The sequence below is a fragment of the Ambystoma mexicanum genome, chromosome 9, assembly GCF_040938575.1.
Source record: "Ambystoma mexicanum isolate Mex_15411 chromosome 9, UKY_AmexF1_1, whole genome shotgun sequence".
Taxonomy (NCBI): domain Eukaryota; kingdom Metazoa; phylum Chordata; class Amphibia; order Caudata; family Ambystomatidae; genus Ambystoma; species Ambystoma mexicanum.
Window position 1 is genome coordinate 649,886,984 of NC_090931.1, and position 16,340 is coordinate 649,903,323.

Genomic DNA, 16,340 nt, shown 5'->3' on the forward strand with positions numbered 1-16,340 from the left:
CACATCAGATGGATATCATACATGCGCAGCACTGTAAACCCAGGCCAGCTGTGGAAGGATTGGGATATTCTGGTCAGGCAGACTGGCCCAGTCAGCCAGCTGTGCAGTAGAGGGAATGACTGTCCCTGCTTTGATCCTATGTGGAGTCTGGTAACACTGCTCTCCAGCAGGACAGCTTCCCAGCACGTGCTGCCCTTGACAGGAATAATAGGGCACTCTCATTCCTAAAGTACTAACCTCACACCAGGGTGCTGCATACCAAAAGAGCACTTAATGCCGCAGGCAAGGGAGGGTGCGGGGTCAGTATAGACAGAGGGAGCTCGGCATAGTTGGAGAAACCACCATCTTTATTCTCTCTATTAATTTTTCCTTCCGGTCTTCTCCACTTCCTTTAGCACAAAGCACTTTGGGTATGATGTCAGAAGGCAAAGATCAGTTACCTCCGGGACAGGGATTGGACCGCTTCAATCAGGATTGTTTTGGTCCAATCACTGGGGGATTTCTGCCTATAAAAGATGGGTGACCCACTCCTTTGATTCATCTCTGGACTTCCACCCTTCAAGAAGAATTTGTTGGACCCTGCTGGGAGAGCAGTCCTTTCCAATGTCCTCGAGTTGCGAGATCCAAGGCAGAGGCGAACTCTGTTCGCTAACCATCCCCAGAGCACATTGTGGGTTAAATGCTGCAGCAACACCTGCCTCTCTGGCAGATATGCTGGTACCCAGACTCACTAGAGGCGAAGGGCTCCTGCACGCTTTTTTATCAGCCTCCCATAGTTTTGGGAGAATGAGAACAAGGACCCATCTTGCCCGTGAGCCCCTGAATTGGGATTCACAACAACTCAAGAAACCAAGCAGCTAGTCTCCTGAATTCTGACTGCATTGAAATACATTCAAACCAACCTGTTTGACCCATAGTGCTACCTTTGGAATTTCTTCATATTCTTCGGACTGCTGTTGCTGCATCCTCGAACCAGTTCGCCACCAGCTAAGTGCATTCTTCAGTCTGAAGAATTCAAACCGTCATGCGTCTCACTTCCAACCAGACTCGACACCAGTTTCCAGTCTGGATCGACCATGACTCCTCGTCTAAACTAGATTTAAATGAACTACTCACAGAGCACCGAGATGCCTGGTTCACCAAAAACAGCGAGACAGTATTATGGACAGCTAACTGCCCCCTTCCAGGTCAATCTTTTGCCCCTTGAGACTGGCTAGGTCATCACTTTTCTCACACAAGAACATATCCTTTCACAAACAATGTGGTTATTCATTGCCTTTCGCCCCAGTTTCATTACCCAGAGTGCTGCATCCTTCCATCTCTTGCATAGTCTGTGTTCTTTCCTCAGGGTGGGGTTTTGTAGTGTATTCTATTTAGTCATTTCTGCACATGTGTGAGTATATCTTTCCATAGAACCTCAATTGGACAATCCTTTATTTGGACTGTCGTACATTGCTGTTTGGGTTGATACGGTTTCACATTCAAACCCTTCTTAGGAGTATAGCCTGCCCTTCCCCCACGTTAACACCAAAGATGAAAGAGGACTGTGCCCGTTTCACCTTTACGATTGGGATCACTCTTATTTTGTAGAAGTGTGAGGGCTGAGTTTGCCGTTTAGCCACTACTCATCTTTGTACTCCTGCGGGGCAAAAGTCATTTTGACATGCCATGTGCAAGCATGTAAATGGCCGTAGCAGAGACAGAACCCACAGGGCAATACCGCATACACATCCCTTTGCAACTAGAGGCCGGTCTGCTTCTGAGTAGAGTGTTTAGTCAAATTGGCACAGTGATCCAGTTACCCATCAAACCTGTGTCCGCTACCAAGGCAACTGAAGTGTGCAATACAGTAAGGTTCATTATCAAGATGTATATCCATGATGTCCACCAGCTCGACATGCAAAAAAGGGTTTGCTTTTATGTGGCTGGCCAAATGTTCTTAACATCATACAAAACCGCAAGCTGAAAGTTCGCGACCACCAATCTCTATACCCAGGTATACTTACTGCACAAGAAGTGTGTCTTAAACTACTATAAATTACAGTGCTGTAAAATAGGAGATTTGTAGACTTGCATTACATGCTGGAGCTTGTAGTTTTCCATTTAGGATGTGGACTTAAAGCCACAATAATGCAATTTTGGCATAACAGGTTCCTAAAGTGACTTACATAGTGGGAGGTTGCTTTACTATGATTTGTGCATTTTGCAACTAATCGTTATAATACTATTACTGGAGCCTTTGAAAGTAAATTATTTGTACCAGGTAAAACTCAAAGTATGTGGTAAAGTGCCTATATTTCAGGGTGGGTTCAAATCTTGGCTTCACTGCTTAACCAATGCGTGATCCTGAGCAAATATAAGCTCACTGTGATTTAAGTGCAAACATGTGAGCCCTTACGTTCACAGTAATCGAAAAAGATAGAGTGCCTTCACAAGGAGGCAGATTTAATGATTTTTGGGGACAACATGGCGTTCCCAACTGCTCCTCTGCTAGTGGTGCCCGAGACCTTCCAAGAACGACTTTTATTATTATGCTGGCACTCCCTCAGTCCCATAGCACTGGAGCTGACAAGCAAGGCATGTGTGTTGTCTAGTCAGCCAGTCATTGCACCAGAGATTCTAGTATAGCAGACTGAGCAGAACCAAAGTTAAATTCCCAAATGTCTCCACTGTTGCTAACAATCACTGAACTTGCTTAGGCTATCCGGAGTAATGCTCAGCAGGAGAATGAGGGAAGCTCTTTGATATGCCCAGTTATGCTATGTTATTGCGTCCTGTGTAGCACGTCCTGTGTAGCACGCCCTGTGCCATTTGCACAGGTTCTTGAAGCGTCAAGAGCTGAGGTGGTGGCCTAACATAGAAGCAAGCAGAGCAAGGCTGCTTTGTTATAATGTTGATTTGTGCAAATCAGAAAAGATGGGGCTTTCTGTGGTGTGTTGTTTTTAGATGAGAGGTTGTCTGGAGCAGTGGTTAGTGTATGCTCCAAGTTGCTAACGTAAATCGTTTGTGTGGGTGTCTGTCAGTGTTGAAGGTGTGGGGAGAGTTGTGTTGGTCGATCTGTGGTGAGTTAGTGGGGTGTATAGGGGGTTTTAATGTAGACACGTGACGTCAGTTGGTGAACGTTCCATCGGGTAACCTGGGTGTTTGTGCTGGAGTCGTGCGTTATCTGTTGTCAGTTAGAATGGAAGGTGGAATGATTTTGGTGTGGTTACTACCATTCTTGATCAAAGAACTACCAAAGAACAGGGGATCACCTCTGTCACTTTGAAAACGGATTTATTTGTGCATATCCATGCAAAACATTATTTCTCCAATGTGTATGTTATATTACACGATGTTAGGCTACAATATGCTAAATCAGCTAACACTATGCCATTGCACAAATTCAGGGCTCGCATTCTTTATTTAGTTTCCCGGGACCTCCCTTCTGACTGCTGTGGCGTGTCAAAAGAAGGAGACAGACTCAGAACTTCCATATTGAACTGATCTTTATTAAAGGAAAATGGAAAAACGCAGACTTTCCCCAAGTTATGGGTTTCCCTACCTAACAAAACTAACTAGGGAGCTAGTCAGCCGTCAGTGAGTCCAAAAGAAAAGTCCATCTAACTGTTCAAAAGCTAATCTGACCTGACCCTTCCACTATAAAAACAATTAAGGCACAGAAGAATGACTCCCTTCTCCTCAGCAAATTCTGTTAGTTCTTGGTTATCATTTTTATCAAGTCATAAAGTGCAATTAGTGGGCTTTTCCTTCTCTCTTCTCGCCCAACGTCTTGTGATCTTATTGGTTTGGTTTTCTCTTCTTACTTGTGGTTCATTTACTCTTTGCTTGTTACAAAAACTTGAGTCAATGTCTAATCCTCATCTTGAGTAGTACCAGCGATAGTGTTCCAAATACAAATCTCACTCTTCTTGGCCCGGGAATGCCTCATCCCCAAGCAGGGTGAGTGACGGGGGGGGGGGGGGGGTGGAGGGGGTCAGGAGGGGAGGGTCTCTCCCGGTGAGGTCCCGCTTGCTGCTACCGTTAAGAAAGGCTTCCCCCTGGGAGAATTAGTGATAAACCCGCAATTCGTCACAATGCCCACTGATATCACAAAGGCACTCCCAACTGTAGTGTCACACTGTCTTACATGGGATTATGGTAAAATGTAGATGGACATGCACCATGAATTAGCCATTAACAAAAGGGCTGTGTGTGGTGTGTGTCCGTCCCCCTCAGCCTGGGCTGGGAGGCCTACCAGGGAACAATCCATTGCCAGTCCTACACCAGAAGGCAACAGCAGCAGTTGAGAGGCCCCCCCCCCCCCCCCCCCCGACACCCTCTGTGCTGCAAGTGCCACCTTATATTTGGACAGTATCCATTTGCTTCACCCCATGCCTCTTAAGCAGGTCCTCTTTTTTCTAGATCCAACGCGCAAAAGCAGTTTAACTGGAGAAACCAGCAGAGGGAGAGAATCCCTCCAGCATCACACCCTACCCAAGTCCCAGCACCAGAAACCTGGAACTGGTGAAGTGAGTATGAGGCGTTGGAGAGGAAACTACAGAACCTACGCAGCTATGAGACATGCCATGCACTGCCCTCCAGTGTTGGCGGCAACCACCATAGGGCTGTGGCAGACTCCGTATATTATCATGGACTAAACCAAGGGCCACAGACCCATACAGAGAATGTAATCAGCCCTGATCAAGCCCCTAAGACTAACTTGGACACTGTACTTACTGGGCGGCCATCAGCAATCCGGGCAGTTCCATGCGAGCATGTGGCAGGGCTTTACTTGTTATTTAAAATAGTTTCTGTATGGACACCTCCCGGGCGGAAACCACTGGGCCAAATTGGCAAGGGACAGACAACCAACCATAGCATAGGCAGAGGTTCAAAAGAGACCTCAGGAAAAAGGAAGTTGTGGATTGTTCAGAGAAGGAAGAGGTGCAGGCCCAAGAGACCAGCAGGAGGAAAAACAGATGAGCAGAGTGTGGAGGTGTTTTGGAGCTGGGAAGTGTCATGAATATAATGGAGTCATCATGGATTCCCCGACAGTGACCTTCTCCCATGTGGCCAGGGCACAGCAGCCACTACCTGATCTTGACCCTGGGGGTGGTTTTGCATGGGAGGATCAAATTGGAGGATACAACTACCGGGGAGATGTCATGACTTCATTGGACCAGATGTGGCATCTCCTCTTTTGACATGAGGAAGACCCTCTAATACCTAATGCCCTTTACAATGAGGAAGACACTCTGATACTCAAGACCCTCATGGCATACTGTCAATTGTGTTTCCCCCCTTGTAGAAGAAGTAAGAACACCACTTCATATTTGTCTGGTTCCATACATAACTATGACAGAAACAGTCAACAAAACACTATTTTCTTACAGAACACCTTAGGGTAAAACCAGTAAAAATAACTATTCCAATCCAATGTCATCTATGAACTTCAGCTCCCAGAATTATCCAAGTACTGAGATGAGGAGGATGCAGGAGTTTTAACAAGCTAGCAAGACCTGAAACACTGAGCAGTATCGTTGTTGTTACAAAGCACCTGTGCACAGGACATTTAAACACGGCGAGCGCACTATTCGGAGAGGCAGTGCAGGAGAAGACACTGGCACCTGTCCCAAAGCTCAGGAACATGAAGAGCACATATCGGTGTGGCAGAGCAGAGGAGGCCGCCATGTGAGAAGGAGAAATGCTGTACCGACGATAGAGGTGCCGTGGAGACGCAAGAGGGGTCCTGGGAGCTAGACGAATCATGAAGGTGGCATTCTCCATTCCGGGTCCTGACAGAAAGCAGGCATGTTAAAGCAGAGCTGCAAGGGAGGCCAGAAGAGAGTCTACACCCACCAGTTTGAAAGGCGGCTGAAAGCAGCATGCCACAGAAGCGCAAAACAGTCCAGAGAAACAGGAGAAAGCTGGTGAGTCTTCCCGAAGCCAGTGGGGACCACGCAGCATTCTGCCAACCGCAATTTGAATCTAATATCATTGAAGATTTAACTGCATTCAGAAAGGGTAAAGTGCAAACCCCAAAGAACTATGAATACTTAAAATGTAGATGTTGGTGAAACCTTAAATAGACATTGCCACAAACCTTTATAAGAAGCAAGGAGCAATACATGCAGTATTAGTAATACTGAGAAACTGTAAAACGCATTAGAAGTCCTGATAAGCAGGATATCAGGCATGAGATATATACAGGAGAGTACACCTGTCTGTGAGCATTGCCAAAGGAAACCTGGCAAGGGAGTATACCTGGCAATTTGCAAGCCCCCCAGAAATGTTACAGAAAGACTGTTTGCTGAATCAAGAAAAGGTTATTTTCCGAACCAAAAAAAAATGGCACTCGTTTCCAAACCAAGGAAAGCTTGTTGGTGTGCCAAGGAAAGATTGAGAGTTGTCTCAATCAAGGAAAGACTGATGTTCAGAAAGATTGGTTCCTAAATCAAGGAGAAAGATACATTGAAGAAAGACTTACAAAATGTGTTGCATAAACAGGAATCCTGTGAAACCAAGCAAGGAGCAAAGTAAAAAAACAAGAGACTATTTTTATTTCACTTAATAATCCAGTGGAAGGGAGCAACCCTTTGTAGCCAAGGACTTGCACCTTGTGGAAAATGTTGTTGGAATTATTCTTACTTCCGTTGTGAACACTTTTTGCCAGTTTCAAGTAGAAAATATTTTTCCTTGAACATTTTTATTATTTTGTTTCTAGTGTGAGGGTCAGGATAGGATGTTTTGGACACAAGGGCGGCTTTTCAGTTATTGACATCCTGACGCAGCAGACTCCTTAGTTTTTGGATTATAGGCAGGGAAACTCCTCTTTAGTATAAGGTCAGAGAGGCATTTTCCCAACCCTTTTTCATTTAAAAAATATCTTTGACAAACACATGACAACCTTGTGTCTGGTTCTCATTTCTGACCCCTCACAAAAGGTATCGTTTAGTGAGTGCAAGTGGTACTGAGTTGTGAGTGTGCATGAAAAAGTGGCAAGCATGTTTCAGAGTGGAAGTGTAGGGAATGAATGAAATGATTGTGCGACTGAAAGGAAGGTATTTGGGCAGAAGGTGGGGTGGAAGTGGAGTAGTAGCACAGAGGAGGGAGTAGCAGCACAGAGGAGGGAGTAGCAGCACAGAGGAGGGAGTAGCAGCATGGAACAAGGAGAATTAATATCAAAGGGTGGAGGTGTGGCTTAGAAGGCGTGTAATACATGCGAGGGTCAGAGGAGGCAGACGGGGAGTAGAAAGAGTGAAGGCAGGTGGAGTTGGCAGAAGAGAGCAGTGAGAGGAGAACATCAAGAAGTGAGAGGGGGGAATAAGTGGGTCTGATAGAAAAGAGAATGAATTGGGCAGAGGGTCTGCAAGGTACAATCTAATATGCTTTTAATAATCACCAAATGGTGTGGGGTCAGTTTAGGAAGTCCCCGAGAGAGTTTAGAATGAGAAGGCGTTCGGCCTTTAGGTCCTAACTTCCAGCATCATTAAGAAGGTATACAGTAGGATGGGATCTGTTGTATACCGCAAGTTGGGCACTACTGGACACCTGGAACAGGGAGGATTGGTGCTTGTTAGATAAGCGACAGGGATGTCTCTAGGGCCCCGAAAACTCAAATAAAAACCCTTGAACCACCTCCGAGATATGTAGACTTTGAGCCATCTGTGACCCTCAATTTTATATATTTAACACAGAAATCACAAAAAAGGTTGACAGACCTAATGATCTGAAATGGGCTTCAAAGTGTAGCAATGCTGGCCTACATTGTTGAGAAAGGCCCCGTTTTGTTTCTTTGGGGACAGCCAGCATCAACACCCTTTACAAAATACTCTCGAGTACTGTCGGTGACCTGGAATCTGAGCATTTCATGTGTTGCCCTGAAGAATGGATTATCAATACACTCATGCTGAAAGTATAATCGAGTCAACGTTTCACTCTCTCTCTCCCTGTGGCACAGGGGAGTGGAGCAACATCGCTGTCATGGCCCAAGCAAGCCACCAGCCCAGCTCTGGGCAGAGGGGCTGCAGAGACAGCCTGTGCTGCTCTACTTTTCCGCCACACACTGATGCAAAGAGTTCAACCTTTCTGCTCTTCCCTTTTCGTGAGTTCACTGCCTTTTGTCAGCAAGAACCTGTAAGCAGCTGGGAGAAGACGAGGAGGGATGCTGGAGGCAAGGGTCTTTGTGATCTCCCCACAGCGAAGCTGTCAAAGTTAGCCTAGCCAGGGAAGCGAGTGAGGAATGAGGCTTCCTGCATGACGCAATAACATTCAGCGAATTGGGCTCCAATCCCACCACAGAAATTCGGGTCCACTCAGTGCTTTAAGTGGGGTAAGAAATTGTGGGGGGAGAGGGGGGGGGGGGGCTCGTTTGGGGGCGTGGCTTTCTTTGTGGGCGTGGCCTAAAAGTGCACAAATCATAGTAAGGTGCGCAAACAACTATATAAATGTATGTGAGCATTTATGTTTGTATGCGCACTACTATCGTGTGTGTACTTTTCAAGCCATCTTTTATAAACGTAACAATGTTACATATTCCTATGTTTATAAAAGGTGGCTTGAAAAATGCACAAACCATGGTAAGATTCGCACACTTGTGTGCTTACCTTACTATGGTTTGTGTACTTTTCAAGCCACCTTTCATATACATAGACATTTGTAACATATTTCTATGTTTCTAAAAGATGGCTTGACACGTAAACAATTCCAGGCATCTTTTATAAAGCGTTGATGACGGACAAAACCCAAGGTGGCTTTATCCATCGAAAAAGCCCTCTTTTAAAAATGTAGAAATATTTCTACGTTTATAAAAGATGGCTTGAAACATACATAATTCAAGGCATCTTTTATAAAGCTTTGTCGACGGAGAAAGGCGTCTCGGGCTCCGTGATCTTTTTGCTCCGAGCAGATAGATCTCAGAGCCCAGAGCGTCTTTCACCCTCTGCGAACCTGCGGGCTCCGTGATCTAATCTGCATATTAGATCACGGAGCCAGCGGGTTCGCGAGGGTCAGTGACCTGGGGAGGGCAAACAAAGGGACAGTAACTTCCTCTGATGACCCAGATGAGGAGTCATCAGGGGAAGTTACACTGAATGTCAGAAGTGCCGCCAGCCTGTGTCCCTGTGGCTGGCTGGCACTTCTGTCAGCTTGCCCGACAATGGCGGGCGCATCTCCCGGATAATGCGTCCCACCAATGTGTGGGACCGGGGGCCCCGGCAGGGCCCCGGGTCAGCCGCACTTTCTGGAGACTGCCAGGGCCTGGCCCCGGCATGCCCCTTCCCACTTAAAGCACTGGGTCCACTCCACATATCGCCTTAGCCTGGGTTTGTGCCGTAGCGTTCTAAGGGTTTACTCTTTAGGCAACTGGCCCGGCAGTGGAACATTTCCATGCAGCTTCAATTAACTAGCACACATGTTTCTGCTCCCCAGACAACAAAGTGTGTGGAACAATAAAGCTGCCCTTTGAAGATATTTGAAGTTTATACCTATGGCATCCGCTAGCTTAGCATGTAAAAAAAGAGAAGGGTTTGCTTTTATGTCAGTCAACAGGTTTATTCGGATAAAAAATAATTCATCAAACACATACAACATACAATACATGGTGACTTAAAGTTACTGCTCATAATCACATATAAAACCCGTTTCCCAGAAATGGAGGCCAATCAAAACAGCGCTCTGATAAAAAATATAAAATATCATTACATACAAAAAAAGTAAAAGCCATAAAACCACTGCAGATTGGATCCATACAACTAACAAGTGTCGCATTTAACAGAAGCGAATAATTAATGAAAAGTAAAGAAAAACCCACAGGATACTCCCAGTGCAGTTTGGACAGTACTTGCTTTTATGTGACTTTCAAATGTTCGTCACATCCTGCATTACAGCAAGCTGGACGTTTGTCAAAAACAACCTCTATACCAGGTGACTTTTTACACAATTTCTTTTAGAGTGCCGGTCAGGTTTATTATGACGTAGCATCAACAGCATGTGCAAAAGGTGTACATAAAGGTTTTTCACATCACCATGTTTTCATTCATTTGTATGGCGAAGCGGGCGGGGGCACGCAACAGAATTCCCTTTTTCTTCCATCCCCATGTCATACAAAAGCACACACGCCCAAATGCTTTGGAATGTTATGGTATCTGACTGCCTCAGTTAAAAGCTGGGGGATTCCAAAGGAATCCATTGCAGTCACCGCCTTCCAGGCATAAATGGCAAGTGGCATTTACTCAATTTCCACTACTAAGAGAAACAAGCATTGGCAATGCCAATATTTTGGGCTTTTTTGTAGGCCTGGGAAAGGCACTTGCCAGTCACTGCCGTACTGGTATTAACTGTCCATTGATGGCATCAGGTGCAAAATGGTGCGAGCACCTGGGCATCTCATATCAGTGCCTGACAAATGCCTAATACTTAAACACAAGCCAAAACTGTTGGTTTTGCCAATGCTGTTTTTTAGCAGGACTTCAGGGAAGGACACAGAGTGCTTATAAGTCGAGTGGCTGAAGGCAGATGCGGTTGAAATGTGTATTACACCAGTAGCGGGTTAACTACTCCAATGAAGCCATTAACTCTTAGAGGACTGCTTGAAAAAACACAGGCAGGCACTTTGAACACACTGATTGATGGTAAGGCTTGATTAAAGCTAGCTGAAAGAGTGGAGTCATTTTGGACAAGGAAGGGCAGTAACTGGGTTGGGTTTAGTATGGCCATGAGCAGTCAATGGGTAGGCAAATAACCAAACACCTACAAGCTGTGTGTTCCTCCTCATATGCCATTTCTCCCCATCTGTACTCTAAAGCAATCGTTTCGGGTTAGTGTTGTTGCAAGCAGCACCTAATATCACAAACTATAAACGAAGGCGTACAGATGATTACACCTTCATTTACATCTTCATTTTGCAACCGATGGTGCAAATGAGAAAATGCATGCAGAGGACCATTTTGCACGTACAAGGTCCCCTTTGTGCAATTTGCTTTTTTAATTTAAAGGACACCCTGCATTCCCTAAAGTACGAAAAAGCACTGTACTGTTCTAGATGTTTTTAGGTTATTATTTTGCATTCTAGGGCTTGCAGTTTTATATTCAGGATGTGGTAAATAAAAGGTAAAATGACATTACATGTTTCTAGAAGTAGGTTTATTGTTCAAGTTAACACTATGAGACAGTATTACTGTAGTTATGAACCCAAAATGTAAATATCTGTACCAAGTAGAGCTCAGAAGGTATGCGGTCAAGTGCCTAATTTGCAGTGACGGTTACAATTCCAGGTTCACTGCTTGAACGGAGTGTGCAACCTCACTGTGACTTAACTATAGAAAGTCTAGTCCTTAGAATTTATTAAATTCTGACTATTTGAAAGAAGAAAAAAAACCTTCCTCACAATAGGGCAGATTTAATTATTTTAAGGACAAAATGTGGTCGCCTTGTGCTCCTCCATTAGTAGCCCCCAAGAACTACGTAATTGTTGCAGTGACCCTCCCTCAGTTCCCATATCATTTAATTTGACAGACAGAAATATAGTCTAACCAGCCATTCACTGCACCAGAGAATTATAGCAGACCGACATTTTCCTGCCCTGTTGCTGCCAGTCCCTGAAGTTGGCTGGGCCTTTCAGAGTACTACCCCAAATGACAGTGAGTGAAACTCATTGATATGTGCGCTTATGGAGTCTTGCATGACACCCTCCCTTTTTGAGGGTTTCTTTGAGCTTCAGGATGTTTAAGAAGTGGGGTAGGGGGCTAACACAGGGTGGGGCAAGGATGATTTGTTGAAATGTGGATGTGTGCAGGTGTGAAAAAGTTGAGGCTGCCTGGAGTGTGTAGATTTTAGCAAGTGTGTGACTTCTCTCGAACATCGGTTAATTTGCGCTCCAGGTTTCGAATGTAAATTTCCAGAAACTACAGTCAACCACACAAACATAGGGGTGTTTCAGGAAAGGGGAAGTGGTACTGGTGTATCCGTGGTGGGCAGTTTGGTTTCTAGGGAAATTTAATGTGGACACTTGTCTTCGGGTGGTGTATGTTCTATTGAGTAGTCCGTGTTTCGCTGCATGAGCTGTATGTCACGATGTGTTGTTCGGCTAGGGAAGATTCCCATACTTTACTTAAAATGATAATGATTATACCTTACAGGCCATGACATTCCACTTTGATTAATCGCATAATTACTTAAATAAATTCTAATTTACGTAATCACATATGTGCTTCAATGAATACCTGCATGGCACCATCTCATTCACATATGTGCTTCAATGAATACCTGCATGGCACCATCTCGAGCACATCACTCTAAGCATAGGCAAAAGACTTTTGAATGCATTTGATGTCGTGAAGAATCACTTCTGGCACAATACGGGTGACATTGCGCATGAAAATAAGGTTATACTGCACTCAATTGAATGAGATGGTGCCATGCAGGTATTCATTGAAGCACATATGTGATTACGTAAATTAGAATTTATTCAAGTAATTATGCGATTATTTAAAGTGGAATGTCATGGCCTATAAGGTATAATCATTATCATTTTAAGTAAAGTATGGGAATGCTTTGCTATGTCAGGAACACATGTAATGATGGAATCTGTTTCTTTTCTCTTTGTTCTCGCATTTTTGCTAAACATCCGTTTGTCCTTGTGGGCGCCCTGTTCAATTTGGCATAATTTGTTTTTTCTTGACGCACGGTGCACTGTCGAATTCTAATCTGATAATGTGGCGTGTTCTATTGAATGTGGATATTGCAAAAATTTCAATGTGTGCAACACAGTAATACCCTGGCTCTGAAGAAGGAAAACTCCAAAATGCATTAGCCATACGGGTTTCACATTTTGCCTCATTCTTCAGAAATAACTTCATTGGTGGAGTGGAGTTTAAACCAATGAAGTACAAAATAAGTTTCAAGAAGCTCTAATTTTGAAAATTAAATCAAGAATATAATTTGACAAATCATCAAAGTGTGTCTCGTAGTTCATTGCAAACAGAAAGAAACTAACTAAATCCCAAGTGGGAAACTGGGGTGTGCGTCCCACACCGAAGGCATACATGCCTAGGTCTTTTCTCTCCATGTTTCCATTTCTTTCCCACTCTCCCCCTCCTTTATATATGTCTTAGCTCTTGCACTATCTGAACTGTCATCAGGCAGAGTACGTTAGTTAATTTTATATCCTTACTGTTCATGGCCTGTAAGAATGTCATTGTATTTTCCCTTGTTCCCTCCCTTGCCTTGAACTGCTTTGAAACACCTTGTGTATAGGCGCTATATAAATAAACTATCATATCTAACGCCACCCCCACTTCCGAGGTTTTATTTGCGTCCCCACCCCCGCCTCGAATATTGATTTCTAGATACAGCAACACACAGGCTTGCCTACCTGCCATCTTATTTTTTAAATTAATCTTTTATAAGGCACTTAATAATGGAGACCAGTTTCTAAGCGCGACGGGGATTTCAACCTGTGTTGCTCCGTGTTGTTTCCAAGACACCGCGTTGCCCCGAGCGATCATTGCAGAACATCTTGATGTAGGAAATGCCTGAACGCCAATTTAACGCCGATCTGAAAAGTCTTGTGACAATACTGGGGTCTTGTCTAAGCCTTCGCTCCCCACGTTAACAGGGTTACTGGGGTACAGTCGCCCTGAGGCAATGTCGCACAGTAGATTGGAAAGACAGAAGGAAGTGGAAGGATGAAAATCCAAAACAGGAATATTTAAAGAGAAAAGAAGTTCCCTGAGCAGGTATATGGTGCCACTGGGAGGATGGAAGGGACTGAACGGGAAACTGAAGGGTCGAGAGCGAGGACTGAGGTTTAGGCAAACAGGAGGCTGCACCTCGCCGCGAGCCTCCAACTTGCACAAGCACGGTGCTTCAGTCAATCCATGTACCCACAGATTTGCCTAAGGAGGACATTTGCATTTTCTTTTTATTGTGTTTTAAAACAAATACTGTGGAGTGAGATCAACATTCTGAAGTGAATGGTCACTGTTCCGCGGATATACGCCAGCGTGAATAAGCAGATGTTCTAGGCTTAAGAGTGGAAGCTAGAGAGCAGCAGACTATGGCGGGCTGATGGGGCAATCTTAAAATGGCGTACCAACAGGCATGTGTGGGCCTGTTTTGTGGTCCTGTTGAATGCACCAGTGTCCTGTTCAGCTGGTAGCTTGGACTCATTTTTAAAAATTATTATACAGGCATTTATTCAGTGCGGACCTAGGTTTGGGATGAAAGGAGCACTTTTCAAATCATAGTGGGAAGGACACAGCCAGAGAAGAAGAGCTACAAGGGAGCAGTAAGCGATACAATTACTGCGACCCCCATCACTAGGGCGCAGGGCAGGGGACCAACACATGAAAATGCAACATGTGTAACATGAACAAAATGGTACTAAAAATGTGCCTCAGGCACTAGTTTTGGTAAGTGGCATCAGGCCGCGGATTGCGATTGGGATCCACTTGTGTATTGGTGGCGGGGCCATTTAGCCACTCAGCATGACCCTGATGAACAGATTCGGTGCTAGTCCATTTTCCTTTGGTATGTTCCAAGCACATTCCTATGGCACAAGTTATGTTAAAGTTATAGGTTTTATATTTTCCTTATAGATTGATCCTTAGAAGTAAGTTGCCAAAATACTACTTTCTCCATGTTAACATCCATTTTAATAAAATCCCCTCTGCCCCTTAACCGGCTCCTGACCTTTGTTATAAGTACCTGTTGTGTTTTCTGGTCGCTGGGTTGGAGTTTTGTCAAGGGTATCACCTTTTCAGCATGCCCATCAGAGATCACAGCCACCTGCGATTTAAAAGCAAATAGTCAAGGCTTCACATTCCAATCGACCGATTAAATACGAAAACATCTCAAATATGAATGTCACGTATGTGCCAGAGGAAAAACAGATTGAATTATGTATTTCTTTCATAAAATCATGTTTCATCAAAAGCAATTAGAGAGGTGACATTGATGTGTCACTGTTAGTATAATGCCAATATTTAGTGTTATGTAAAACTGAGTGCATTTGTGACATCTGTGAAGAAGTCTCCTACTCAGCTGTAGGGGCAGACTGTGCGCCGAGCAAGAGGGGCGGATGCCTCAACCTGCTGTGTAATGATGGACCCAGAGGTGGTATGTGGAAGACGCCCTTGTCACACACACCTTATTGCAAGGATACAGCCTCTCCGCCCCCCTGAAACTTGAGAACCAGCTCAGTTTCCGGAAGCACCTCAAAACCTTCCTCTTTGCTTCTGCTTTCTCTCCTCCTCTCCTGCTGAAACTGCACTGTTAGCTGGCCACCCTCTGATCTCGGCCCAGATCCCCTCCCCCGCCAGTTGCACACCTGCACTGCCTCCCTGGCAACCCCGCACTTGGGGACTGTTTTGTGTATCCCTACAGTCCCCCTACCAGCACTTGACACTTGATGTCTGCGCTTACCCTAGCACTTGTCACCAGCTGACAGTACTTTTACTTATTGTTTTATTTATTCTTTTTATCGCATGTACTGCACTGTCCCCTCCCCCTCCCACATTTTTCCCCTTCCCATGCACTTGCGCAATCTGAATGACACCTGGCCTAGTAAGATCGGGGTCCGTCTTCCCTCTGTTCCCCCTCCCTTGCATCGTTGCACCTTGAAACACTTGTGTATAGGCGAGTTATAAATGCCACATCATATTAAGGATCAGCCACAAGGCTCTCTAGTTCTTCTGACCCTTTAAGAAAATCCCAGTGTTTTGTAGGGGAGGTGCTAGACCCCTCCCCCTCCCTTCAAACTGAACACAGGTAGCATGTCAGGCTGATCAGTGGATCCAGTATTGCAAAAATTAGGATTATTGTGCTTTTTGAAGACAAAAAGCATCTTTTAGGATGACATTTTCTAGGGTCAGAATGCCCCACGCAGTCAAAGTATTACACGTACATCATGGATATCGAAAATCTAGTCTGAAACTGGATCGAAAAAGTGTTGTGTACAAAAATAGGTTGGTCTGCCATTTGGTAGAATGGCCAAGTATCCAGACAGGGTTAACATTTTAAAATGGATGCCGGAAAACAAGATGGTGCCATAACCCTTATTCATGCAGTAGGAGTAATTCTTTGGCAGTAGTTCAATAGCAGTTCATGGTTAGCTCACTGCAGCTGGTGTATATTTTTAGAATTTCTTGGCAGGAAAGGTACAGTATAGCCAGCCAAATTGACTTAGAGGGACTGATAAGACCGCTCTATTCTAGTCAGAGAATTTATGAGTTTTCAGCTGAATCCCATGCAAACTATCAGATTGAATGCCAATCAAATCTTGTGTGCAGAATTATGTCATGTTTACTTGGTGATTGACAAGCAAGCCAGCCAATTGAAGGATGAGAGGGATCATATGG

The 16,340-nt window shown here is 44.6% G+C and overlaps 1 protein-coding gene across 2 annotated transcripts in view; it reads right to left on the reverse strand.

The window, feature by feature from the left end:
* The window catches only part of SERPINF2 (serpin family F member 2), a 236,873-nt gene that overhangs the window by 47,980 nt on the left and 172,553 nt on the right, over positions 1-16,340 (reverse strand). The window contains exon 4 of one of the 2 annotated variants that reach the window (XM_069615370.1): positions 14,689-14,769. In XM_069615370.1, coding sequence (XP_069471471.1) covers positions 14,689-14,769 — 81 coding nt within the window. Of the gene's footprint in view, positions 1-14,673; positions 14,770-16,340 lie in introns of both variants that reach the window. The other variant, XM_069615369.1, reaches the window with a different exon arrangement.